Source organism: Anser cygnoides, chromosome 19 (genome assembly GCF_040182565.1).
Source record: "Anser cygnoides isolate HZ-2024a breed goose chromosome 19, Taihu_goose_T2T_genome, whole genome shotgun sequence".
Taxonomy (NCBI): Eukaryota; Metazoa; Chordata; class Aves; order Anseriformes; family Anatidae; genus Anser; species Anser cygnoides.
This window is the reverse complement of record NC_089891.1, coordinates 5,996,929-6,022,509: the sequence shown is the minus strand read 5'-3', so window position 1 is coordinate 6,022,509 and position 25,581 is coordinate 5,996,929. Positions and strand designations below refer to the sequence as shown.

At 47.0% G+C, this 25,581-nt stretch overlaps 2 protein-coding genes and 1 long non-coding RNA gene across 3 annotated transcripts in view; 2 read left to right on the top strand and 1 right to left on the bottom strand.

Annotated features, from left to right (window-relative positions):
* The window catches only part of KCTD2 (potassium channel tetramerization domain containing 2), an 8,644-nt gene extending 3,530 nt beyond the window's left edge, over positions 1-5,114 (top strand). The window contains exons 5-6 of the mRNA XM_013178852.3: positions 947-1,072; positions 1,690-5,114. Coding sequence (XP_013034306.2) covers positions 947-1,072; positions 1,690-1,719 — 156 coding nt within the window. The 3' untranslated portion in view covers positions 1,720-5,114. The remainder of the gene's footprint in view (positions 1-946; positions 1,073-1,689) is intronic.
* The window catches only part of LOC106034709 (uncharacterized), a 27,782-nt gene extending 2,201 nt beyond the window's left edge, over positions 1-25,581 (bottom strand). Inside the window, exons 1-5 of the long non-coding RNA XR_010825808.1 lie at positions 24,151-25,581; positions 23,086-23,210; positions 15,163-21,186; positions 1,210-1,313; positions 924-1,098 (exon numbers count right to left, since the gene is read on the bottom strand). This is a non-coding gene — a long non-coding RNA (uncharacterized lncRNA). The remainder of the gene's footprint in view (positions 1-923; positions 1,099-1,209; positions 1,314-15,162; positions 21,187-23,085; positions 23,211-24,150) is intronic.
* SLC16A5 (solute carrier family 16 member 5) lies at positions 11,869-22,892 on the top strand. Its single transcript, XM_013178994.3, has 5 exons — positions 11,869-12,427; positions 13,288-13,582; positions 17,492-17,635; positions 18,637-19,503; positions 21,086-22,892. The coding sequence occupies exons 2-5, from the start codon at positions 13,369-13,371 to the stop codon at positions 21,325-21,327; spliced, it is 1,467 nt and encodes a 488-aa protein (XP_013034448.3). The 5' UTR covers positions 11,869-12,427; positions 13,288-13,368; the 3' UTR covers positions 21,328-22,892.

The following is a 25,581-nucleotide window of genomic DNA, read 5'->3' as shown; positions in this document are numbered from 1 at the left end:
GCCCTTAACACAAACAAAAACCTGTTAATGTTACTGCAGGTCAGTAATGACAGCCCCCCAGTCTTGCTACAGCAAAACTGTATCAGTAGGCATCTGTGTAGGAAGGTTGCTGACTGCACATGCCTCAAATATGAAGCTCTCTCTTAGAATCCATTACAACATGGAAGTTAGGGTGCACGCTACACATTAAAGTTTCCTGGATATACACAGCTGATAAGAACCACATTGCTTTCCTCAGATTTTTTTAGGTTTACTATCTGGAAGGCAGAACAGAGTTGTAAAAGACAAATTAGCCCTGCACTCTAGGATGTCCTTTTAATGTAATAATGATAAATATGAGACAGATGGGATTTCTTGGACTGAGTCCAGACCTCTCATAACAGTAATATAACAATCCTATTTATGCAGATATCAAATTCCATCCTGATGGCTTGTATGCAAAGAGTGGTGCCAGTTTGCTACGTGTCCCTTAGTTAATCCAACATTTACCTGTGGTAAAGAATTGCCTTTCCAGTGTTTGTACATCAAAGTCAGAAGGCCAGATTTGAGACAAGTTCAACACAGACACACAGTCTGGATCGAGAAGCCTGGACCAAGAGTCTGCGCTGCCTTGCCCGTATATGAATTAGACATTATATATTGCAAAGCCTGACGTATTTTTTTCTTTCTGCCCTCAATGATTGGGAAATGTTGTGTTCAGCATTACAGACATTTCTTCGTGAGGCTCCAGGTGCCACTAGAGGGCTCCGGAGCTTTTCTAAGTCTGCCTTAAAAAGGCACAGAGAAGCCTGTGATACAGGAGGGTGCTGGAAGGGGTTTGGCTTGTTGACACTTCAGGTCAGAACAGGTCTCCCTGGACAGCTGTAGCTCACAAAGCAACTGCGGGAATAAAGCAGAAGTCAAGACTTGTTTATAGTCCTTACCTTGGCTGTCTCCTGTTGCACAGCTAATCAGCATTGGATCTTCCTATAACTACGGAAACGAAGACCAGGCAGAATTCCTCTGTGTTGTGTCTAGGGAACTCAACAATTCTACCAACGGCATTGTCAAAGAGCCCAGTGAGAAGGCGAAGGTAAGGCGTCTGCTCAGACCTGTTGACTGAATATGAGAGGGAAGTTCTGGTAGAATATGAGAGGGCACTGCAATGTGACAGAGCACTGGAACAGAGAGGTTGTGGAGTCTCCTTCTCTGGAGATACTCAAAACCTGCCTGGATGCCATCCTGCACAACGTGCTCTAGGTGATTCTGCTCAGGAGAGGGGTTGGACTAGATGATCTTCAGAGGTCCCTTCCAACCTCGGCCATTTTGTAATTCTGTAAGAAGAAAAAAAGAGAGGAATGACTTGAAAAAGGAGGACATCATAGCAAGGACCTTTGAGACTAGTCACATTTTGTGGTTGAAGCATGCTGTAGGGAAGAGACAGACTTTTTTCTCCCTCAGTCCATTCTTTTTCCCTAGGACAGCAACAAAAGATTATATTATTAACTCCTGGAAGGCAGCTAAGTGGCATTTCTAGAGAAGGGACTCAATTTTAACCAGCCTGACAGTCACTGTGGTAGCATAAAAGCCAGCAAGGTGCTCTGATTCCTTCTCTTGTTAGTCCATCTTGCCTTTGCAAAAGCCAAAGACTTTGAACATGAGCTTGTGCATCTGAAGTTGTCTGAGTTAAGGCTCTTTTTTTTTTTCCAGATTCTTCAAGAGCGAGGATCCCGGATGTAATTCAAGCGTCTACTCCTCTAAAAATCCCAGATGTCAAAAGGGCAATCTAGCTGGGCAGAGCATCTCTCCGCAGTGCGACCGTGCCCCTGTACAGTAACCAAGCTACCACAAAGCAAAGCCGAGCCTGTCCTGCCAATGGCGAGTAATTCTGGTCAGAACCAAAGGCTTCCCTCCTACTCTGGAAACCAAGAAAAGAAGAGACTCTTCCAGTTGGATAGTCCTTTCTACAAGTATCTGTTTTATTTTCTTGGCCAGCGCTGCATTGAATTTTTCCAACAATGGCTGGGCTGGATTCCCAGATGGAACCTTTGCAAAGGTTGCTCAGGTCCCCAGGCCCTTGTAGTCAGTCCCACCTTGCACAGGCTACCATGGGTGGGAAGATCTGTTTGAGCTGTGCCATTTCTTGCACCCAGGTCTACCACCACCAGAAAAGTGCAAGGACTTTGCAACGCTCCCCCTCCTGATCAGCCACCCCCAACAGATCAGAACAGGGTTTTAAAAGGAGGAACAAAGCAACCACTTGTAAAAAGAAAAAACTTTTTTCATTCTTGCTTTGTATTTGTTCCTTGTTCAGTTCCTAAGAGCTGAGTTTAGATACTAAGGGGAGGGGAGTTGTGCGTACATCCAACATGGGTCATGCTGTTAATGCTATTACGTACGGGCTCCTGGCATCTTCCAAAGCCCATTGCTTCTCGTGCATAAACAAAAAGAGACCTGTGTTCACCCAGAATGGTGGTAGAATAATAGTTCTGTCCTGTACACTTCTCTGTTGAAGAAGAGCAGCAACATCTTTTCCCCTTCGCTACCTTGCCATGACCATATCTTAGCCTGGTGCAAAGTCACAAGGTTAGGGACTTGTTGCTGCCAAGTTCAGCTTTGCCTTGTCTCCAGCAGCATGAGCTCCACTGCCTTCCTTCTCACCAGAGTACTTAAGGCAGAATTTCTTTTGTACTGTAGCAAGCAGGTAGGTTTTTCACCCACGAGATTCTTTGCGGAGGAGATCCCCTATTTACATGCAATGATTTATCTGCAGCCCCCTCATGTACCCACCTTCAAGAGACCACCTCAAATTACAGAGGGGCATCACAGAGCTGGGGAGGGGTGGTGGTGGTGAAAAGTTGCCAAACTGTTGTAATGTTTCTTGTCCAAAGTGATGTATCGACTTCTGTGACTTTTTTTTTTGGAATGCCTTGGATGGATGTGCAAAATGTTTGTTTGTGCCTCTTGAATCTAATCTTAGCCAAACTGCAGTCACTGCTTCCCCTCTGTTAACCTGTGCCATCCCTAACCAAGGGCATGTCCCTTCTTGTCTGGTAAATGGAATTTCTTAGGAATTCACTGCTGCATGTTTTTCTCCTTTCATCCTGGCTTTGTTCTTTGTAGCCTAAGTGTCCTGGTATTTGGGTCTTTTGAGTCAAGTCCCAAACTGACAGTAAATGCAAAGCTTCAGAGATGCCGGAATTCACAGACATTGCTCAGAGCAGGTGATTCTTGGTAAGGTATCAGAAAATTCCTCACCTGGACTGAGGAGCTGGGCTTCTTTCTGGAGGAATTCAGCTACCTGTGGTCTCCTTAAAGTGTTAAGATAGAAACAGGCACGTTTCCCACCTTATCACTTAACGCTGGCAGGGCTACCCTTAAGGGCAGCAAAACATTACTAAAGGTAGCAAAACATTACTAAAGGTCTGACAGCCAGTTCAGCAGAAAAGGCATGCAGCAAAGGCACTGAGCAACACTGCTGCACTTGGCCTCTTTTCAGTCCTGTATGTACACTGACCTGTCCTTTCCCATCCTTCTTTGCCAATATACCTCCTCCTCTGGAGGTTCTGCCTCGTTCTCAAGAATGACTGGTCAATTATCTGTGCTAGTTTAATCCTGGTAACAACAGACCACGCCAAATGTCTTTGAATTCACATCGTGTCAGTTACAGGCTGTTGAAACGCAGCTGGCTTGCCATCATGCTGAAGAACCCAGCTCTCCTTCTCTCCATCTTCCCTGTTTATAATGTATTGAGATGGTATTGGTGTGATTAGACCATACGCCTTGGCTGGGCCTAAATAACACTGTGATGTGTATAGATATCTCTCCTCTGTCAGTATCTCGTAGCCTCAGTCATTGTCCATCTGTGCTCACAGCTGAGAAAACAAGTGCATGTATGCAAGTTAACAGCCTAAAAAGCCCTCTAACTCTCACATTCATCTGTCTTCTCTCCCTTCCTTGGAGGAGGGAGTTTCCAGGAACTGGTCAAGAAATAGCAAGCTAAAGGCAACAGGAACTGCTTGAGCTGCATTTGTCACATCATTGCCAGCTGAGCACCTTGCTGTTCAAACTGTGGAGCTCATAGCAACACTAGCGATCATGTGAAGGGAGACATTCTGTCCAGTACAGCTCGAGTAGATTAAAAAAAACAATACCTCGTTGCTTCTTTTGTATCTCCAAAAGCACCATACATGTGGAAGCCCACCAGAAGACTGCCTGATGCAAGAGCGATACCATCACTCTCCCCGCCAAGCCACAGAGAGCCTAAAAACCTACCACTACCAGTTGAGTGGAACAGCTGTTTAACTGATACACATGAAAGACTATCAACATTGCATCTTGGTTCTCCAGGGGAAGATTGAAGTCCCCTTGGCTTCAATTGTGTAGTCTTTAAGTGCAACAAAAAGAGCTAACAGTAGAAAAATGATCTGGTTGTTACTGGACACTCAACTACTTGTGCGATATTTAGGACCAGGCATGAAATCCATCCCAGAAGGTCCGTTCCCAGTGGAGGATTTCTCCTTTGCTGACTATGCTAAGTCACCTTCGCCCTGAGACCAAGGGCTGGTCTCAGCATTATGCACAAGTTGCATCCCTTCTGTGCTCAAGACAGGGCTTCTCCTTCTGTTGCCTTTCACTCAGTCACAACTATATCAAAACCATCACTGAATTAAGAATAAATTTGTCCCATTCACTCTAAAAAAAAAAGCATGTTGTGAGTAGCGTGAGTGAGCAAGGGTAGAGCTACTGGGTATCCAAGAGTGCTTGCATCTCTTGGGAAGGTTCACTTGAAAGCATTAATCCTAGGAACGGAGAGCATGACCTTTTGTTTTTTTAAACTTTCCCAGTGGCCTAAATTGTTCCATTATGGCAAGACTGGAAATAACCTCTTAAAGTGTCTTTGTTTCTGCACATTTTTAAAAATAGATTTTCTCAGGGGTGACTGAGTGGGCTGAGGCAAAGGGGGCATGGTTCCTTGCAGGGCGACGGGACGGAGCAGCTCCCCAGTCCTGCAGCTGGGCCGTGGGCTCCTCCCCTCAGGTTTGCCTGCAAACCCGGAGGTTTTGTACAGTTTGTCACATGTCAGTGCCCTTTGCTACTGTTTCTCTTTGTTTATTAAATGTGTTTGAATAACACTTGAGATGCTGTGATTATTTTTTTTTTCAAATAAAGATTCTGAAATGGGTTTGAAAAGTTTGAAGAAACAGTCTGCAGCCTGCCGCTTTCTTTGCATCCATTTGCAACTTTCCACAGCAATACTACGTTACAGGGGAAGAAACACAAATTAGGAACCCGCATCTGTCTCCAATTCATTTATAACACTGGTTTGCCAAGAGGAAAATCTAATTAGGTTTTGGAATCCTTCTTGGTTACTTTCAGAGAACAAAGGCAAAAATCAAAGCACTTTACTGATTTTCTCTTACACAAAAGAAGCTAAACTACATGCCTTTTTACCACTTGCACTGACACCCACAAACAAGCAGGATGTTAATACAAGCATTAAGCATGAGCTACTAAGAAAGGACAAGGATTTTTATGTCTTTTCATTTGCTAAACCCGTACTTGAGTGGTCCAGCACGCATGGCAGAAAGGTCTGATGGTCTGACAGCTTTGCCCCTTCCTGTCTTACAAAAGGCCCTCACTGAACATCTGCAGAAGCTTGCAAACAGCTCTCAGCTTTCCCACTCAAGGCCAAAGACACAGCATTCTTGCCATCACCAAGACAAAAGCAGAACAAACACGAGGGGAAAAAAAAAAAAACAATTACAGTTTCTTAAGAGCTTCCCCTTGTGTTCTGAGCCTGCAACTGTTTGCTGGGAGAGAGAGTGCCCCAGGCATGTAGAATTTGCTCTGAAGCCCTGGAGGGCATTTTAAACACTTGATCCATCTCCACCCTCAACGCAGCCTTCCCGTGTGTGTCTTCAGCAAGACAGGGGATTAGCTGGGATTTAGATTCTTTCCTGTTTACAGAGCACTGCAACTCAAAAACGCGTGAAGCAGAGGTACCAGCAGATGGGTGAGCAGCAGGGAGGTGAGGAGACAAAACCTTCAAGCTTTGGTGATGCTGAAACGTGGATAATGGTGACCATTCCGCCACAACACAGGGGTGGGAAAGAAGGAACAAAGATGTAAGTGAAGAATGGGTGAAGATGAAGTTACTTTGGACCACAAGTAGCTGTTGCCTGCTGCAGCTGCTCTGAACGCTGCCCCATGGGCACGCTCCCTGCTTCCAGTTCTTCCCCACTGTGGCAAAAGCCCCAAAGCAAGGAGCAGGGAAGGGCTGGCACATCCCCAACCTGGGGTTTAACACTGGAGCTACATGAGATGAGACACACTCTCCCCCATGACACCACAAAAGGGAGCTTATGGGCATGCAGGAGAGAGCAGAAAGCACAGCTGAGCCACCTCACCACTTCACACGAGTTGATTTAGGACACTACCCTCACATCTCCTCAATAAATCCCCATACCTCCATGCCAAACCTGACTGCAGGGCTGGACTGCCAGCGAGCTTGCACCAAGTAGAGCCACGCTCAGGTGCGGGAGGCCCTGGCTGTCCTTTAAGGCCATGTAGGTGGGGAAAGGCTTGGAACAGAACCCTTAACCAGCTCCAGGTCCGCCAGCTGGTCCCTCACAACACCTTGTGCAATGCTACAGCACCCTGCCGGAGACACAAGAGTCACTCGGCAGTTTCTGTGGAAACCACCGTCAGGAGCAGCCAGGCCTCTGTGCCATCACTCGCTTTCCCAGCTAAAGCTGTGCAACACACAGAGCTTCTAAAAATCTTTTTTTTTTTCCCCCCTTCTTGCTACAGAGAACAGAGGCGATACCCAGCGTTACCAAGCAGGAGGTCGTGCTGGACGGGCAGCAGCACAGCATTACCCCACCCCAATAAAGCCAACCTCACACACCACCTCCTAACGAGCAGGCCCTGCTGTTTCCAGGGGCTCAGCTCCTCCTGCTCCCAACCCCAGGCGGCTCCAAGCAGCAGAAGGGGAAGAGGGAACCACTTCACAGCAGACCTGTGACAGAGGCACTTTCAAATCCCCCTTGAACGGCATTTTCTGCACTTGACAGGCACTCCCACACCCCTCCTCTGGAACAGGAGGGTCCCACCAGACAGAAACCCCCTGGCCACCACACTGCATCTGGGGCCTGCTGGCTCCCCAGGGCCGGGCTCACCTCGCTGCACCACACGAAGCTCTGTTAGTCACCCAGCTGGCAGCTCCGCTTGCCTGTGCCAGTTTTGCCCAGAGCACAATTCAGTTGTTTTTCTGCCCTGCCTGCTCACATCTGTGGACAAAGAGGAAACCCAAACTGACACTGAAGATATGGAAGGGTTTTTAGCAGCCAAGGCATCAATCAGCATCCAGCTTCTTGGCCTGCAGCTCCAGCAAAAAGGAGTGGAAAACCACAGCTGCATTTCTCCTCTCCGCACACATCTGGGAGGGTGAAACCTGGCAGCACAGAGGCCCGGCCACAGCCATGAGCGCATCTTGCACAGCGCCCACACTCTGCCTCAGGCCCTCGACAAAGATCAGTCTGCTGCTCACCCACCCACCTTCACCCTGAAGTCATCGGGCCAGATCTATTCGCAGACAGAAAACCTGTAGATATTTGTAACCCAGCTTACTAACTTGTTTGGAAAACTAGGACCTTAACCCTGTCTGTCCACCTAAATCTGGTTTTGAGATGGTCACTGAAGGTTTAACCCAACTTATGTCTGGGCAAACAACCCCACATACCTGGTCCTGTCCAGGGCTGGAGAAATACGTTGGCTTCTCCAAGCCACAGCAAAAGAAGCTGCAATCCCCCAGCAATTGCCTTCAGGTGTGGTAACATAGGTGAGTAAAAGCATTAATATTTGCCCCTCTGGCAATATTCCCTATTGGAGGTCCCCAGCCCTCCTAGGAGTTCCCCAAATTTCACCATATTCAAGTTCATCATCAGTCCAAAACGCGATGATTCCTTGCATTTCATGGGCTTCAAGCAGCTCCTCAGGGAGCTAAGGGTTCAGCTGGCAGTGGCTGGCCTCCGTGTCACACAGAAAACCCTCGGGACAAGTGAGCACTTCTCACCTGTGATTTAGCTCAGGGCAATCAGGGCAGCAGGTCCTTCAGCAAGGCCAGGACAACATGCACCAGTGGTCTCAATGAATTCAAATGGCAGTGGCTAAAACTGAGGAAAGCCAGAGCTAATCTGGGGAAGGAACAGTCCTGGGTTCCACCCTCCAGTGGTACTTTGATGCATTAACTTTCTTGCAGCCGGCTGTCAATATATACCATCCTCCCACCCCAAGCACTAAGCCATGACATCCCCTGCAGACAAGATTCTTCGTTATTTAAAGATTCACAGCTACTAACAAAGGACCCAGCCTGTATTCCCTGCATCTTGCCTGCAGACAGAGCAGGCAGCTGAGCTGGTACACCGCATCTCTGTGTAACCTACCGTGAAGGTAAATAGGGCTGGTGGTGGGAGTGCAAGGTACCCACAGTAAGCAGGCAACCCAAAATGAAAGCAATGCTTGCCTGCCAGCCTCCCCAAAAAGGGCTATTTCCCTGCCAACATCCACCCCATAGCAGCCAGCAGCAGGATTTACACCTAGCTCAAGCAGCCAGCCAGAGGGAAACAGTCCTCTTGGTCCCTCCTTAAGTGGCTTATTCCCCATTGATAAAAAACCAAGGGGGACAACAATCAAGAGCTTGGTAGATAAGATCTGCTGCAGGGAAAATCCCCCTAACCACTGCTTGGTGCTCTGAACATCGACCCGGAGCAGAGACAGGCTGCACGGGGCTGGGATCTCAGCCCATTGCCCCACCATGTCCCACAACCCCATCCACCAGCCACAGTTTTCATGTGGATAACAATTTAAGGAACTCCATTTCAGTAAAAGGTCCCTGTCTCTGCCCAGCTGAGGCACAAACCCACAGAGCAGCACAGGGCACCACATCACGAGCCAGAGCCACCTCCTGCATGGATTTCCCCAAACACACCTTTCTCAGACTCATCTCTGGAGCCATCCCCATTGCCTCAGGCAGAGCCAGGTGCTGACCTCCCCCCCATACGGGGCACCCCAGGAGAACCCAGGGAGGAAGGCAACAGCCAGGAGGGCTGCTTGCACTGTTTGCCAGCCTGCATGCAAATCCTTACAATCAGCCACCAGGGCAAGGAGCTGGGACAAGCCACATCTTGCTGGATTCCTCCAAGTCAATGGAAGCTGTCAGTACATGCACTTGGTATCAGCTGTCTCCTCAATCCCCATTTCCTGCCTCCAAGCCAAGCAGTGTTATCCTCAGTGCTGGCTACAAGTCATGAAATCTAGTCCCAAAAATCAGATTTCTTACCTAGTGTCACACCTACATCCTTTGTGATTCGTGAACACAATGCAGAGATTAAGCCAGGAGAGCAAAGAACAGCACAGGGACATCTGTCTAAAGGCTAAGCCAGGCAAGGAGCCAGGCTTAAATGCAACTTGGAGTCAAACTGGGTGGAGAAGGTGTGGGAGGAGGATCCAGGTGAGTCTGGTCAGACTAATTAAGACCAATTAGTGCAGTCAGGGCCCTGATACCCTTTGCAAGGGGATGACAAGGGAGCAATGCTATGGGAACTGCTTAGGAAAGTGGTGCTAAACCAGCGCTCCCCACGACTCTGGCACTGTCCCATTTTCTCAGCCCTAGCAGAGCTGGTCCGAAGGGGATTTGCCAGCGTTGTTCAGCCCCTGTCCCTGCCCCAGGTCTCAGGAGTCTGTTTTCAGGTGCTCGGAGAGCTTGGTTTCCCCTGGGTCTGTCTGGGCTCGAGGAAGGGATCGGAGCAGGGGTTTAATTTGGGTGCTCCCGCTGCCTGCTGGAGCAGGATGGAGACATCAGGACTGAAGCTGGGGTAGGAGCAGCTCCATGCCCAGCTCCCTGCCCCAAGCCACTCTGCAGCCCAACAGCCAAAATGTCACCAAGTTTCCACTGCTTTAAACAAAAGAAAGAAGATACGCACTTCCTCTGTGAGATTCTATCTGTCAGTCTGCTAATCTTGGTGCCTGGAACAAATTCAGCTAGCCTCAGAAGCAATTTGGGAGCTCTGAGGCGTTTTGCACTTCGGTTTCCAAGCACACGGCCTGCCCCAAAACCGCTGCTGAGACTCCTGGGTTTGGGACGGGCTCGCAGAGCCGTGACACCAGCACACGGACGTGCACAGGGCTTGAACTCAGCCACCTCCACGGCCCCTTGAGGGCTGTGAGTGACGGCTGACAAGTGACATCCCGCAGACAACAGCACTGGGCCAGGCTGCACCACTGGGGCCAGTGCCTAAAGCAGAGCTAAAGCTGGGGGCTCTGCTCGTAGCTGTCCGAGTGACCTTGGGAAAGTCACCTGGGACACAGCACAGCCTACCCGGGAGAGGACTGCAAAGCAAGCCCAGATCTAAGGATGAAAAGGTACTTAAAAAGTCACTTATAAAGGTGTTTACCAAGTGCTTTGCTTTCCTACCCCCAACAGACGCTGAGTGACCCTTAAAAATTTTACCGCCCCCCTCAGTTTACAGTAAACGCCTCACCTCTGTGCATGCAGCCTGTTTTACATTCATAAAATCCACACCCGGCTCACACCGGGGCTGAGGTGAGGCAGCAGGAGGATGCTGCAAGCCGCGCAGCAGGGTGCAGAGACCTAATGTACCGTGAACAAGAAACTTTCCTCCAGTTCCCCTCCTTGCCCCTGAGCCGCAGGCATCCCCTGGGCTTTGAGCCTCCCCCAGCAGCCAGAGTCCTGATTTCCCCACGGCACCCTGCTGCTGTGTCTCCATCCTGAGCGGTTTTAGGCAAAAAGGGTGCTGCTCTGCTCCCCACGGAGGTACCACCAGCCACCAGCTCTCTCATCAGCCTGATGTAGAGATATCATCGTCATCTGCAGACTAAGTATAAACCTCTTCCTAGGAGGTGAATGCCCGGTGCCCTGGGTTTCTCAGCATAAATTGCTGCCAGCAGCCCTGTTGTGCGTCCTTATCCCAGCAACTGCTGGTCCCCCACCACGGCTGAGGGAAACTGAGGCGTGGAAGGTGGGGGACAAGCACTGTGCGAGCACTCCTGGTGCAATGCCACAACCAACCGCTGCTGGGACTGCTGTGTCACAGCTTGGGAAACCCAAGCTTGAACCCCGGTGTCTTGGGGGTCACTGGAAGAAGAAACAAAATTCAGACCTGAATAAGAGAACAACTGGCAGAGAGCGACCGGAGACTGAAACCAGCCATGTGCTTTGCTCCCCCTTGTCCTGCTCAGGTCACCCACCTGTCCCCACGATGGGGCTGATGCCATAAGCCCCACAGCAGGACGCAGAGACCTAACGTGCCGTGAGCAGGAAACTTTCCTCCTGTTCCCCTTCACACACTGGGACAGGAAGCACCTTTGCACCAGTTTGCTTGCTCCCTACCCCGTGCGCTGTTTGCAGTAGGCACCCAGGTGTGTCTTTTGCTGCAAACTTCAATCCAAATCCCGACACGATTAGCACGAGACGAGCACGTGCTTGTGAGGATCTGACTGCATTTTTGTTGGCCCTGATCTTCAACGTGATCGCTGCTCGACACCGGGAGCAGGCTGAGAAGGCGGCACCAAAGTGAGCAGCAGCACAATGCGTTTGCCCTGCCTGTCCCGTCCAGCCACCCTGGGAAGGGTTAAAAGGCGGTTTTGCGGAGCTGCTGCTGCTGTTCACGGGCACAGCCGGCCGAGCTAGGCTGGAACAAACCCGTTCCTTCACTTGTGTGCAGGCAGAAGGCGGTGAGGAGGCCACGTGGCCCTTGGCAGTGCATCTCCGGGGCTCTTGCAGCAAAAAGCCCAGGAGATCCTGCAGGTCGGGCTGCCGAGGGGTGAAGGTGTCCCATAGCTGGATGAAAGCCACAGCAAGCATGTGGCCCCCTGGGACAGCCCCCCCGATGAGCACAAGGACACACAAGGGGAGCCAGGGCTCCAGAAATCTTCTGCTGGACAAGCTCAAGTGTTGGACAGGGCAGCTGGGAACAGAGAGGAGCTGTGCTTCTGCCTTTTTTTCAGGTTTGCTGTTGCCGGGGAGAGGTTTTAGGCTGTCATCCAGCTAATTCACACCAGAGAGACAAGCACTTGAATTAGTCGCATTATCTGCACCCAGCTAAAGTGGACAAAGGATTAAAGTGTGCTGAGCACCACCACCGTGATTTGCATGTTAGAGCCCCTTCCCACGGGCCCCCTCAGCTTGCAGCCCCCCCCCCCCCTTTTTTTTTTTCTGGCTGTGAGCCAGCCGGCAAAAGAGCCCTGTTTATAGAAGTGATGCCCGGGTTAATATTGCAAAAGACTTCATCAAAGCTTTTTAGTCGCTACTGAAGCAGAAGTATCTAACCGTGGGCAACGAGCTGGCCGGGCTGCGCACGCAGGGGATGATCCGCCCGCGCTGCGCACACAACCGCGCGCTGCCGGCCCTTCGCTTCAGCCCGAGGTATGAAACTTACTCTCGTAAGCCTGCCGCCATGGCAAATTTGAAATAATGAGCAAGGACAAACTATTATTCATTTTTAAGGCTGCACGCAACATTCAGTTGTGGCTATTGTTTTAGGGGAAAGGCATTATTTGAGTACTAAATAAATATTGCACTGTGCAGTGACCTTAAGGGCACTTTTCTTGAGCTCATCCAGTTGCCAAAGATTTTTTTGTGTGTGTGTTTATTCATGTGGAGAGGATGGGGAGTGCTATTGCTATATATTTCATGCTGCTGATATCAAAGAAATCAAACCTGGGATCTCTCAGAAGCAGCTCTACCACAAGGTAAAGCAAAAGCATATCTGAGATCGCTGGATCCTAATTAATTAAGGGCTTCTGAAATGTTTTTTCAGCACTAGCACTTTGAACTATACACAGGAGCAGTTGTCATATCAGGTTCACACCGAGCCCTGCTGCACCATGCGAGCTTTATGCGTTTCTATTTTTCTTGGCATTTGCAGAGTTTTTCGTTCTCCTCTCAGTGTGAGGACTTGGTGACCTTAGCAATTGCCAGCAAGGGGACTCCATATGATGAAAGCAGGTGAAAGGGAAAATAAGGGCGGGAACTAGGTAAGGCCAATTCATACCTCAGAGGAGGTGTGGTCCCATTCTGTACCTGGCTGTGCTCGCAGTCTTGTGCAATATAAAAGGGGAAGGCAGGCGTTTCTCAAGTAATCTGTTGCCAGGATCCTGTAGCGAGAAGGAAGGGAGGTGCTGGAAGAAATGCAGAGCAAGAAGTCCAGAGTGTCAGCTGCAAGAGGTTTGGGACACGCTGGTGTCTCTGAGCCCAGGGACTACCACTAGCCCATCTCTCTGTAGGTCCGTTCCCTGGGCCGAGGGTTGCATGGTAGCTGCAGTCGCTTCCCCAGCGGGCCGGCCTGGGAGGAGAAAGCAGCCATCATGTCCCAAGGAGGAGCATGGGGAGCTGCCAAGCCCCAGGACCGGGGCTGGGCATGGATGGTGCTGCTCGCCGCAGTGCTGCTGCAGGGGCTGACGCTGGGCTTCCCCTCATGCATCGGCGTCTTCTTCACGGACCTCCAGCACGAGTTCCAGGCCTCCAACAGCAAGACGTCGTGGTTCCCGTCCATCATGGTGGCCGTGCTGCACGGAGGCGGTGAGTAAAGGCCACGGCAAATGTCTGCTGCTGTCTCTTGAGGTACCGGTGCTGACGAGGGGCCGTTATGAGGGCGCTTTTAGCATTTCCCTGAGGAGGAAGGTGGAAGGGACTGGGAGGTATGGCTGGTTGGCAGCACACAGGCATCTCCCAACTGCTTTGATCCATGCCCACAGAGTCCAAAGCCAAGTGTCTGCAGACGCCACGCTCCCCTTTGCCATTCTAAGAGATAACCAAGACCTTTCTCCAAAGGTGAAGGTGAGCTTGGGCTCCTCCTTCCATCCTCTCTCCTTTCACATGACCACTGTGTTCTTCGGGGCTGAAAAGCTGCCCAATTTGAGCCCCTCCAGGCTGCTGGCACAGGGTTAAAGCAACCCCTGGGCGGTGGCGTGGAGCGCACGCCCCAGCAGGTATCAAGGTGAGGGCAGCTGGTTTAGTGCAGGATGCAGGTCAGGCAGGTCTCCAGGTGAAGGGGGACGGAGAAGGGTGGTACATTGCTGACAGGGCACCAAATCACCCCTGGAAAACTAAGCACTGTTCTTTCCCCAAAGAAACTGTGGGAGCTGCACGGGACAGGGTACCCAGAGCCACATCCAGACTGATAGCTCTGCATAGAGGAGAAAAACACACCCAGCAGCTCGAGGACCTCCCAACGAGCGGTCCTGTCTTGCTGCTGACCCCTCCACATGCAGCTTCCATGCTTGTGTGATAAACAGATTACTTGAACCCCACCTAGCAGCGGGGAGCAAAGAAGTATCTACCGCTGCTCAGGTAGATGAGCTGCTCCCTTAGTTCATTCCTGCCCCTTTCCAATACTGATTAAAGGTGACACTACAGTATGGGAGTGGAAACATAAAAAATAAAAGCAGAGTCATGCTGATGTGACAGCTATGATGGGTTCAGTGTCTTCTGGGTGAGACTTGGCTGACAGCATGACAAGGGGAAAGAGTTTGCACCTTAGCAGAAGCAGCTGGTCCAGAATGGCAAGGCACAGACAGAAAGAGACCTCAGGGGAAGCAGCTGCGGGAGGAATTGTCACCGCAGTTTGGCAGAAATAGAGCAGTGTCTTGGGTCCGTGAATTCGGAAGCTGCTGGGCATTCCCTGTGCTGGCTTCCAACCCCTGTGGCCCAGCTGCTGTTAGTTGGAAGGAGCTGAACAGGAGCTGGTGGCTCTGGGAAATGGTCTGAAAAGCAGCTCGGTCCCAGCGAGACGGGGAAGGACAAGCCTGGCTGCATCTGCAAGAAAATATCAAGTCTCCTATTTTCTGTAATAAAGTAATTGTTTTGTAGGAGGCTGGGACCACAGTGAAAGGTAATACAAAGACAGCCAATAAATAGATTAAAAGTTACAAATGACACGAGGAATGAATAGCCTTGTGGTGATTATATTCACTAATAGAATTTGTAAGAGCATAACCAGTGGATTACAGGAGCATTGTTACTTCACTTGCCAGTTGCATCTCCTATTGCAGGCTCTTACAGCAGAGGAGAATTTGTTCTCACCCCACAATAGCTTAAATTGGGACTAACACAACTGTAAGAAGAAAAAAAACAATGAAAAATTAGAGATAAAGGACTACCTCTCAGGCCAATGATTTTTGCTGCAACTTCTGACCTTCTTTGCAGTGGTCCAGGCTTTGATTCAGGTTCTCAGGTTGCATCCATCACCTTGGCATCTAAACCCTTTCCAAAACTGTTTTCTGCTGTGTAACCAGGATCTCTTAAAGATTCTTCTCACTTTTCTTCTCCTTTACTCTTAATTCAGAGGACCTGAAGGGAAAAATAAATATTTGTTACAAAAATAGTAAACAGCAAGAGAAACGGACAGAGTGCTCCATTCTCAGAGTCATCAGCTGAGTGAGAAGCTCCATGCAGGAGAGCTAACCTCAGCTCAGCAGAGATGTGCAAGGAAACAGGGAAGGGCACAGTGTGAAGAATAGCACTTAACTTAGTAAGGCAAACATATCTCATTACCCATACAATGTTCCTAGTTAAAAGCCATTACTAATTATTTTGTTATAAGAATCATTTGAGACACCTCAGGATCCTATGGCTGACTCCAAAGCAGGAAATACAAGAGTTCAAGCCCTTATAGGCTCCTCCTTCTAGATATTCATGCAAACATAACTCTCTGGACTCGCACTAGTACAAATGCAGCAGTTTTGTTGGAAATATCTTTGCAAATAAAAGCACAAAAGCCCCAAGCAAGTGAGCAATAATATTTGAAACCTAGAAAGCAAGTTAGCAGGAATAAGTAATGAAAAACAGGATTTTCTGAGCCAATCCCATGATTTTGGCATGTTTGGTTTATGATTTCTGGCTACTCAGATTGGTTTAACAGCAGTACCATCCTTAATCTCCTCAGCGGGAGGAAAAATAATGCAGTCACCGGTTTGCTGAGCCTGGTGAATACTTCTTCAAAGGCCAGTTGAATTCCAAGGTGAAAATCTCCCAAGCAGATCAAAATACAGACAGCTGCAGTCCTAATTTTAATAACGTTCCTCTACTTGCTTGACTATGTGGATTTTATTTCCAACCAGGTGTTGTTTTAGGTCACAAATATGCCACAGGTTATTTTCCCCACAGATTGATTCCTAATCCTGAGGCTTGTAGTCATTCTGAATTTGCTTACATAACCTGACGTGTTAGGAAGAGGGGGAAAAAAAATAAAATCTGGAAAATCATGAGGATCCTTATGGGAACACAAAAAGAAGCAACTCTACCTTCAGAACCTCCTCTAACAGAGAAGCATGTTTTCCATTGACAGGTCTGCAGGTCTGAACTAATCTCCTCCTACCCCAAAAGGAAGCACACTAAACCCATGACATTATCAAACTGGTCATTTATCCCAATATCATGGAACTCACCAAAAGCCTATGAAAATTACAGAATTAACTGACCTTAAACACATATCTCCGTGCCTATTTGTTCATTGCTTTCTCTGATGAAATAACTTAAGTCCTGCTTAGAAAAGCCTGCCAGCAATGTATGCACACAGTAAGACCCGGGTTTCTGCTCCAGAAGAGCAGACCCAGGCCCACCAGGAGCACCCAGGTCTTGCCCTTGCCTCTGCGTTGTTTGTGCATGTTCTGCTCCTAGGCTTCGTCCTCTTGGAAGTGGACACAGTCATGCCTACCCACCCTGGCCAGGTATGCCAGGACAGGCATGTGCAAAGAGCCGCACTGGCAAAAACATCTTATTTTCATGGGGAGATGACTTGCAGGACAGATGCAAGACTCCACAAGCTGGAGCTTGGATGCCACAGCCTGAAGCTTAGACTGATTCCGATGCAGACATGAACATGCTTCCAGCTGCTTTCAAATGATCTTCTTCAAGGACAATCTTCTTTCTCCCATTCTTGATCATTTTCAGAGTCAATCTGCCTTCTGTTGCAGGGAATTTCACCTATGTAGCAGGACGCCAACAGCAATTGGCAAGATTTTGTGGCAGAATATTTGAAAAACACAGCAAAACGAGAGTGGAAACATGCAAGCAGAAAATACCACCCACTCAGCCTCTCCTACTCAGGGGCATGGAAATCCAAGTCCTCTCTCTTTTCAAATCGTTCCCAGAACTGATATCATAAGAGAACAGAATTACACTTGAAGGTCTTTTTTCCATTCCATTTCTCAGAGTTTTACCTAAAATCCATCACAGGGAAGCTTAGGAATCCTACTTCGTGACCAAAATCCAAGCACAGGAGCATTCCCTTCATGTGCCAAGCTGACCAAGCACCTTGGAGGATCAGGGAATGTGTTTTCTGCTTCTGGCTCCCCCACTGCATTATGCTGCTGGGACGATCCTCAGGGACTCTAGACTAAACCGTTCGATAACTGCAGCAGTCTAGCAGCTATGAAATAATTCCTCCCCCTCTAACTGTCTTCCTTTTGCTTCTCTGACTGCTCCCAGGACCCCTCTGCAGCATCTTGGTGAAGCGATTTGGCTACAGGTTTGCTGTGATGCTGGGAGGCCTGCTCAGCAGCGTGGGCATGGTGTCCAGCTCCTTCTGCAAGTCCCTCGGCCAGCTTTACATAACAGCTGGCCTCATCACTGGTAAGTACCAAGGAATAGCAGGAAAACACAGCTGCTACCCTTTATTTCAGAGCCGGGAAGTGGTGAGAGTCCAGACTAAGTGCTCACGTTTTTCACTCAGCTGTGAAACAGGATAAATCAAAAGCCCCACAGCTCAGCAGGAATTGCATGCTGGATAGGCTTGCCCTTCACACCCCTTTAACACACCTCGCCCAGCCGAGCTCACTGAAAAGTGCTTCTCTCTGGAAAAGGTTACAGGTCTCTAAGGGGCGAAGTGGAGAGCCAACATGTCTGTTCTCTTTAGGAGCTTCACAGCCTTTTGTCTTTGAAGAGGGGAGTTTTTCCATCTTGAAATGCAATGTGTTGGGACAACATCCTTCATAAGTTCCTTGGGCTTGGGTTTCACCGCTCCCTATCTGGGGAAATATGGAGTCATCTTTTTCTAACAAAAGAATGTGTTGGTTTTGAACAGAAGTAACAGATGGGAACTTTTCCTTTCCAAATATTTCTCCTATGTAACTGTTTTTCAACCCATATTTTCTTCTAACACAGAGAAATGAAATTTTGCAGCCGGGTCACTTTGGGACCAAGCCTTTTGGCTCTTGTAAGCTAAGCTGTGTTTGCTGCACGGAGAAAAAAAAGAATTAACTCCTTGGGCCCTGAAGAAAGCGTCAGGAAGGCAGCACTGCCTGCTGTATGCAGTAAAAAAATATTTTTTCTAATGAACTATTCCATAACGATCATAAGCATTGCAGTGCAGCCCAGACAATCACCTTAGATCAGTGTATTTAGTATTCCTGAGAACACAAGGAGTTAAGTTTATACACAATACCCTTCTTTATCTCTAGTGTGGGGTTACTGAGTATTAATCACTGGAGGTTGTGCAGCCTGGCAGGTGAGGATATGCCTAGTGGTAGATGAAGTCATCTGTGAGTACCCCATGGAGCTGGGCTCTTTTCACCCTGCAAGACACCGCAGAGGGATCACGTGCTGTTGTTTTTCTCTTTCCTTCATACCTTTAGGTCTGGGATCATGTTTCAGCTTCCAGGCAGGAGTGACTGCACTGGGCCACTACTTTGTGCGGTGGCAAGCGCTGGCTAACGCCATGGCATCCACTGGTGTCTCTCTTGGTTTCACGCTGTGGCCGCTGCTTTCTCAATACATGCTGGATGAGATGGGCTGGAGAAACACTTTTCTTATCTTTGGAGGAATACTATTAAACTGTTGCGTCTGCGGAGCCATTATGAGACCAGTGCAGCTTGCTTCAGGATCACTAGTACAGTTACCCAGGCCTGGAGACGATTCAGGGAGAAGAGCAGAAGAGGCACAGCTGTCCAATGGAGCATCTTCTCCCCACCTAAAGTACCAGCAGCAAAACAGAAAGACTGCATGCTTCCAGATGCTGCAGAAGTACCTGGCTTTTGATATCTTCTGTCAAAACAAAGGTTACCAGATTTACACTATCGGAGTGACCTGGATGATGATGGGGTTTGTGTTACCCCACGTCTACCTTGTACCTTATGCCATCCAGAACGGGGTGGAGGAACGCAAGGCAGCCCTCCTCATCTCCATTATTGGGTTCATCAACATCTTCATACGCCCTTTGACAGGACTGCTTTCGGGACACAGAATCTTCACGGGAAGACGCATCTACCTGTTCAGCCTGGCTGTGCTCCTCTGCGGGCTGAGCAATTTCATTTGCATCATTTCAGCTGAGTTCAGCGTGCTCATTGTCTACTGCGTCATCCTCAGCATCGCCATGAGTGGCATTGGGGCACTCACCTTCCAGGTGCTGATGGATGTGGTGGAAATGGACAGGTTCTCAAGCGCTCTAGGGCTCTTCACAGTCCTGGAGAGTATCACTCTCCTCATTGGACCCCCTCTCACAGGTGAGAAAAGCTATTAAAGCAAGCTGGAGCAAAAACAGCTTTTTTAGACACTGGTGACGAGTGTTTGGGAGCATAAAGAAGAGGAATGAGGGAGTTTCTAAGTCCACACAGGCAGGTGAGTTATGTAAAGGGAGCAATATAAAAGGGAGAGTCAGAAAGGAATGATCAGCCCCATCTCACTGCTGAACAAGGGTCATTTCTGTAGCAGCCCAAGTGTCACTGAAGCAACTGCGGACGGTGAAAAAGTTTCCCATTTGGCAGGCAGCTTTGATAGGCATGAGAATGATGAGAACTTTTTCCCTGAGTGGCAGAACACAGAGAGGAATTACAGTGGTATGATCTTGTTGTTTTAGAATTCTTTCACTGCTTTGCTAGTCTGCATTCATTTATCTATGAAGTCTCAAGAAATTGCAAACATCCCATTAAACACATTTACTCTGATCAGAAGTATTACCAGCTCAATATAATTGAAGAAGCTTATAGTAAAAGGCTCTTCTACTCACTTTTCCTTCTGTGTTCTGGAGCATATTCATTTTTCTCTGGAGACAAGGAAGGGAACTAGTTGTGGCCCCCAATCCAATAAATTATTCACTGATTTCACAGTTCACTCCAAACACCACTAATTGACCTGTCCGAGACACACCTGCTCCTGCTGTGCAGCAGCACATTCAAAAGACTGACAAACAAATGTGAACCTGAGCATGAATCCTCTATTCAGGCTTTAGTTCTTTCCTCCAAACAATGAATTGTGTCTCATCCAGCAGGAAAATATCTATCTGTTCTAAGAATGGAATAATATGCACCATACTTAATAGTATTTCCAGGGAAAGCATGTCAGCCACTTTTCTCAAAGTGCAAAACAGATCTTTTCTTGGACATCTGTGATGGAAGAGGCAGATAGGCAAAAACAAAGTACAGTAAGAGAAGCTCAATTTCTAGAGACCTAAAATCTATTAAATAATTACTTCCATATAAATAAGCAGCCTTTAAAGGAGTCATCATATGTTTTACCTGAATATTACCTTTCAGTATCCAGCATTAGTGTTAAATTACTCACTTGATATATCACCCTTCTAAATGTTTTACATTGAGGTACTTAATGTTTATTGTAATGCCTGCTGTGCTGTGATTTTTTCTCTCCCCAATTACACACTTTTAGAGACAAGTCTTCAGCTTATAGACCCCAACATGTCATTTTTGTGAGAGATTTCTTTATTTATTTGTTCTGTTTTTTGACCTGGAATGTAACAGGGTCACTCGTTCCAAAATCCAGCAACTGGCACAGGGGTCCTCTGCTGAGTAAACAAAGTGAATCAGCAGGTTGGGAAAAAGTTACAATTTTGTTTCTTTGCTGATTTCTCTGTTTACTGGGAAATACTTTATATAGAAGCAGAAACACCACCTGAGTGGTGAGTGCAAACAAGCTCTAGAATCTGGAAAAGAGAACTTAACTCATCTATGAATGCTTATCTTTTGTATATGGCAGTATGCTGAATTATTTAGGTCTAATGTTTCTGTGAATGCCATACAGTTGTCTTTGGTATGCATCTCTTCTATGACTAAGCTGTGGTTTCCATTTCAGGTCTCCTGGTGGACATAACCAACGATTTCCACTATGTCTTCTACACCTCCAGTTTCCTCCTGATATCAGCTGCATTGTTCATGGGGCTCAGCTTCTGCGCTCTGGAAAAAAAAAGAAATTTGAAAGAGACCACAAAAGTACCTTTGGATAATCCCTCCAGATATCAATACAATGACACGCCAACTGAACCACAGCCTGAAAGTCAATCCACTCCAGCAGTTGTGTACGTCACAAGCATATGAAAAAAAGAAAAAAAAAAAAAGGAAAAAAGAGAGGAATACAAACAATCACGTGGCCTGTACAAAGCTACACGAGGCCTGGCACTGATGGCAGAGAAACCAAGTGTGTGCATCCCACAGCTATCGTCGTCCTCCTGCCCCACGCTTCCACTCGGTGGGGCCGTGTCAGGCTCCACGCGAGCAATGCAGATCTCGGGCTGAGCCCAGCGCCGGCCCAGGAGCCAAAGGACACACAGATCTGTGCTTTCCTAAAGCAGGCCGTGGGGTAACAGCCATGGCAGCCAGCTTGAGAAGCAAAAGCCACGTTGATTCAATTGGTCTAAGTCGGTGCCTTTCAGAAGTCACCGGTATTTCACGTACACATTTCAGCTTTAGCACTGGAAAATACAGATTGATGGCTATGCACAATGGTAGTTCTTTCACAGAGTAATTACACGCCTAGTCTGAACGTAAAAATTTGGTGCAGGTTTATATGAACTTTCCTGGTAGCCTCTCACATTGTGGGGGGGACAAAACAAACACTTTCAATTGGAAGTTTGTCATTATTTCCCACATCTCAAAATATTATATGGAGGCTGCCATATGGGTCACAGAACTCGGGCAAGTCTCTAGTTAGATCAAATATTTTTCTCCTTATGAGGTATATATAAGTTCTTCATATCAAAGGCATTTTCAAAGCCTCAAAGGGTCAACTCCAGAGCATCATAAACAAAGACCCAAACCTTACAGCGAGTGCCTTGCATAACTAGTGGTATTTCTAGTGCTTCCTGATGTATCACAACTGGGGATTCATGGCTTGTATAAATACATTTCTTTCCAGCATCAACTGGGACACTTTTTTTTTTTTTTAAGGGGACAGGTGGAGAGCACGTCATAGAAGGTGTTAGTAGACCAGAGATTGAATGTATGCATCCTTATCCTTATATAGTGCCAAATCCTTGTATAAATGCATTTAGATCTTTAGTCTTAGACTTGTAGACTTATGTATACCAGCATTCTCAGCACAGAGAAGTTTGCACAAGTGTAACTTACATGTCAAAAAGAAACCAATGTGGAAAAATATACTAAGAAAAGCCAGTGTTAACTTTCATATCCATGTAGTCTTTTGACTCTAAGTGGCTTTTCCTGCCACACTCCTGGGAGTTACACTTGTAAGCACTGACATGAGAGTTGCATCAGCTGCTGAACTCCCTCAGGATCAGTTCAAATTTCAAACTGTTTATATTTCGTATCTCTCCTGATCTAAACAGATATCTCACGAAGTACTGGAGCTGAAGATTACTCAACATAATAGAACCTCCAAAAGATAAAATCATACAATGTCAGTGAAATGGAAGAAGTAACACCTTTCAACTCAACAGCTGAACCAGCAGCTTCCAATTCAACTTTAACACTTAATCTTGAGAACTGTTGTATCAAAGTCTTAGCAACAAAACCAGTTTTCATTAGAACCGTGGACTCCCCAGAAAAACAAACAAACAAACCAACCACAATAAATAAATAAATACATAAATAAATAAAACCAACACATGAAGCCACTGGAAAATTGATTCCAAGGCTTTCCAAGACTAATGGTTTCTCGGCTATTATTTACAGTTGAAGAGGCATCAGCCCTTCAGAACGGTTCCTCCTTCCACATGTCAGAAGCATCCATCTCAGTAGTGCTTTAGGATTACTGAGTGTGTGAGTCAGTACAGGCAGGCAACAGGAACAACCACAGACTTGCAGCTAAAATGCAAAAAGTAGATTTATTCTCATTACCTCGCCACCCAGGGGATCCTCGAAGCAGCACCAAGCAGAGATACACGAGCACAGGCACACAAGAGGGAACACAGGAACTGCTAAACAGGGTCGATGCTAGGAGACCACCAGCCTGCTGGTTTCACCTGTTTTTATAAAGAGTTCGCTCAGTTTTTACCACCATGCTGCGATTCTCACTGTGCTTCTTTGATCTTCTCTGTACCAAGGCTGGAAGCTCAAGCACATCTGATAGGGTACCTCCAAGTCCACCAAACACCTATATTATCTACGCACAAATGTGTTACTTGTCCAACACACAGAGCACAAACAGCAGCAGACGTAATTTATATGTTTTTCTACATTGCTGCTCCCCAGACTTTACACATTCCCAGCTGCAAGGTCACTTGAGTGTATTTACAATCCTTCTCGACAATCTTCCATTCTGATCCCATCCTCCTTGCCAATCTTCTACTTTTAACCCATTCTTCCCAATATTGAGTCAGTATGCTTTGCATTACTTAAAAAAGATGACTGCCAAGAGACATACATATCTAATCTCTAATCATGTGTTTATTAACTTGTGCAATGCTTATATTGTCTATAACTGCAAAGTGAACAGGGACTGGTACCTCTCAGCTCATCAAAACAACTGCAATACTTTCCTAGGAAAAATGATGGGTCTTTCCTCCTCTCATCAAAATAAACCAATGCAGAAGGATTAAGTCTCAAACCTCTTCTACCTATTGCAAACGAAACAGCTAAGCAGCTGAACAGATTGATATTTTCTTTATATAATTCTTAAATCTGAAATTCTGTTTACCCTTTTACATTCCCTTTTTGTACTCTGCCAGAAATACAGCACAATATTGCCCCAAATCCTCCCACTGCTACAAACGTCTTGGGCAAAACAGGCAAGATCAGAACATATCCCAGGAAAACAAAGCCTAGTTGAAGGAGCAATAGAATGCATCTCCTGTGCAGAGGCGCTGCTCTGTCTGCAATGCTTTAGCCCTAGTCAGCCCATAAGTAAGTAAATAAATAGTCTAATGCATATTTGCAAGATACAGGGTAAATAAAGGTACTCACCAACTGGAGCTGCCACACAGAGATCAGTTCCTCCTGCACCATGGCAAAGAAATCTGTTTTGACTATTCCCTAGTTGTACACAGTAGTGCAAGGCAATTTAGGACAGAAAGTTAGACTTCTTTATAGAGCGGCTTTTTGATACTCCCAGACTCAATGCTAGGGTCACTGGGAGTTATTTGCAGAGGCAAAGGGATGTTTCTGGGAAGACAAAAAGTTTGCAAATTTGGTATTTTCACTTTTTTCATCTTGTTGACCAAGAACTTTCTAACAGCCTTACAGAACTCAATCTGCCTGAAAACAGGGTTATCTCCCATGGTTACTTTACATGTACTCTTCAGTAGCAATCTGCAACCCACAGGTTAGGAACAAGTCTTGGACAAAGAACAGGTTAACACTTAAGGCTGTGCTTCCACAAGTAAGATGACCGAGCTGCCGTAATAGACAAAATAGCTCCCTGCTTCCTCCTCTTCTGTTCCATGCCTCTCCTACCTCTCTTTTCAACCTGAACTCCCAGATGCCTTGAGTAGCTTTGTAATGCATAATTGAAGGGGCCACGCATACTGAGCATGCTACAGTATAATAAATATTCCCCCTCAGAACATTAATACTCACTCCTTAAGAATCTTGAGGCCCAGAAGAAAAATAAAGTAATAAGAATTCCTTTCATTAGTTTAAGGTTGTCCCATTATGCAAGGCAACCACAGCCTAATTACCACCACCCCCTGAAGCAGGTGGTTTTTTGTTTGGTTGTTTTTTTTTAAATAACCTTCAGACAACAAAATAATCCCAGACTTAATGATAGGAAAAATGCTAGTACCTGAGCCTGGTTGAAAACCTATGAGAAGGAGCAGAGCAAGAAAAATTAGCCAGAAATAAATAAACCTTGCCCAGTCCCCTCATATCCCTTCCTGCTCCCTTTGTTGCTAAAAGTATCATTAACCTTGCAAGCTAAGCATTTTTTTGCACCAAGCACATTTCCTTACTGCTATGAAACATTCACCAGGAAGTTCACACTGAAATATTACAAGATTGTGACCCTTATAAGCCTTAGATACTCTGCCAATGTGATTCTTGGAAAAGTTTAATTAAAAAAAAAAAAAAGAGTCATGGTAACCTTACAAACTCTAAAACACCTCAGAAGTGCAAAATCACTTAAATGAAGAATTTGGCGTGCTGTTTACAGGCCTAGTTAGTAATTGTGAGAAAAGAAACATACCTACTAGACATGAAAATTGATCAAATTCTAACTGTGGTGGGTGTGCTATCAAAGTACACCACGGTCACTAGACTAGCCCCTGAATCTGTGACTGTCCCAGCTGTATTAACCCATTCTGTGCTAACTATTCTGGCTAACAGCAAGCAGTCAGTGCATTCAGACTATTAAACAATATAGCAAGTATCACCTGAGTAAACAGTCTGAGTAAGAGGGCT

Coding starts and splice junctions, on each gene's coding strand:
- SLC16A5 (XM_013178994.3), top strand. CDS start 13,369: ATGTCCCAAGGAGGAGCATGGGGAGCTGCCAAGCCCCAGGACCGGGGC. Junction 13,583..17,491: donor GGCCGTGCTGCACGGAGGCG/GTGAGTAAAGGC, acceptor GACTGCTCCCAG/GACCCCTCTGCAGCATCTTG. Junction 19,504..21,085: donor CATTGGACCCCCTCTCACAG/GTGAGAAAAGCT, acceptor TTTCCATTTCAG/GTCTCCTGGTGGACATAACC.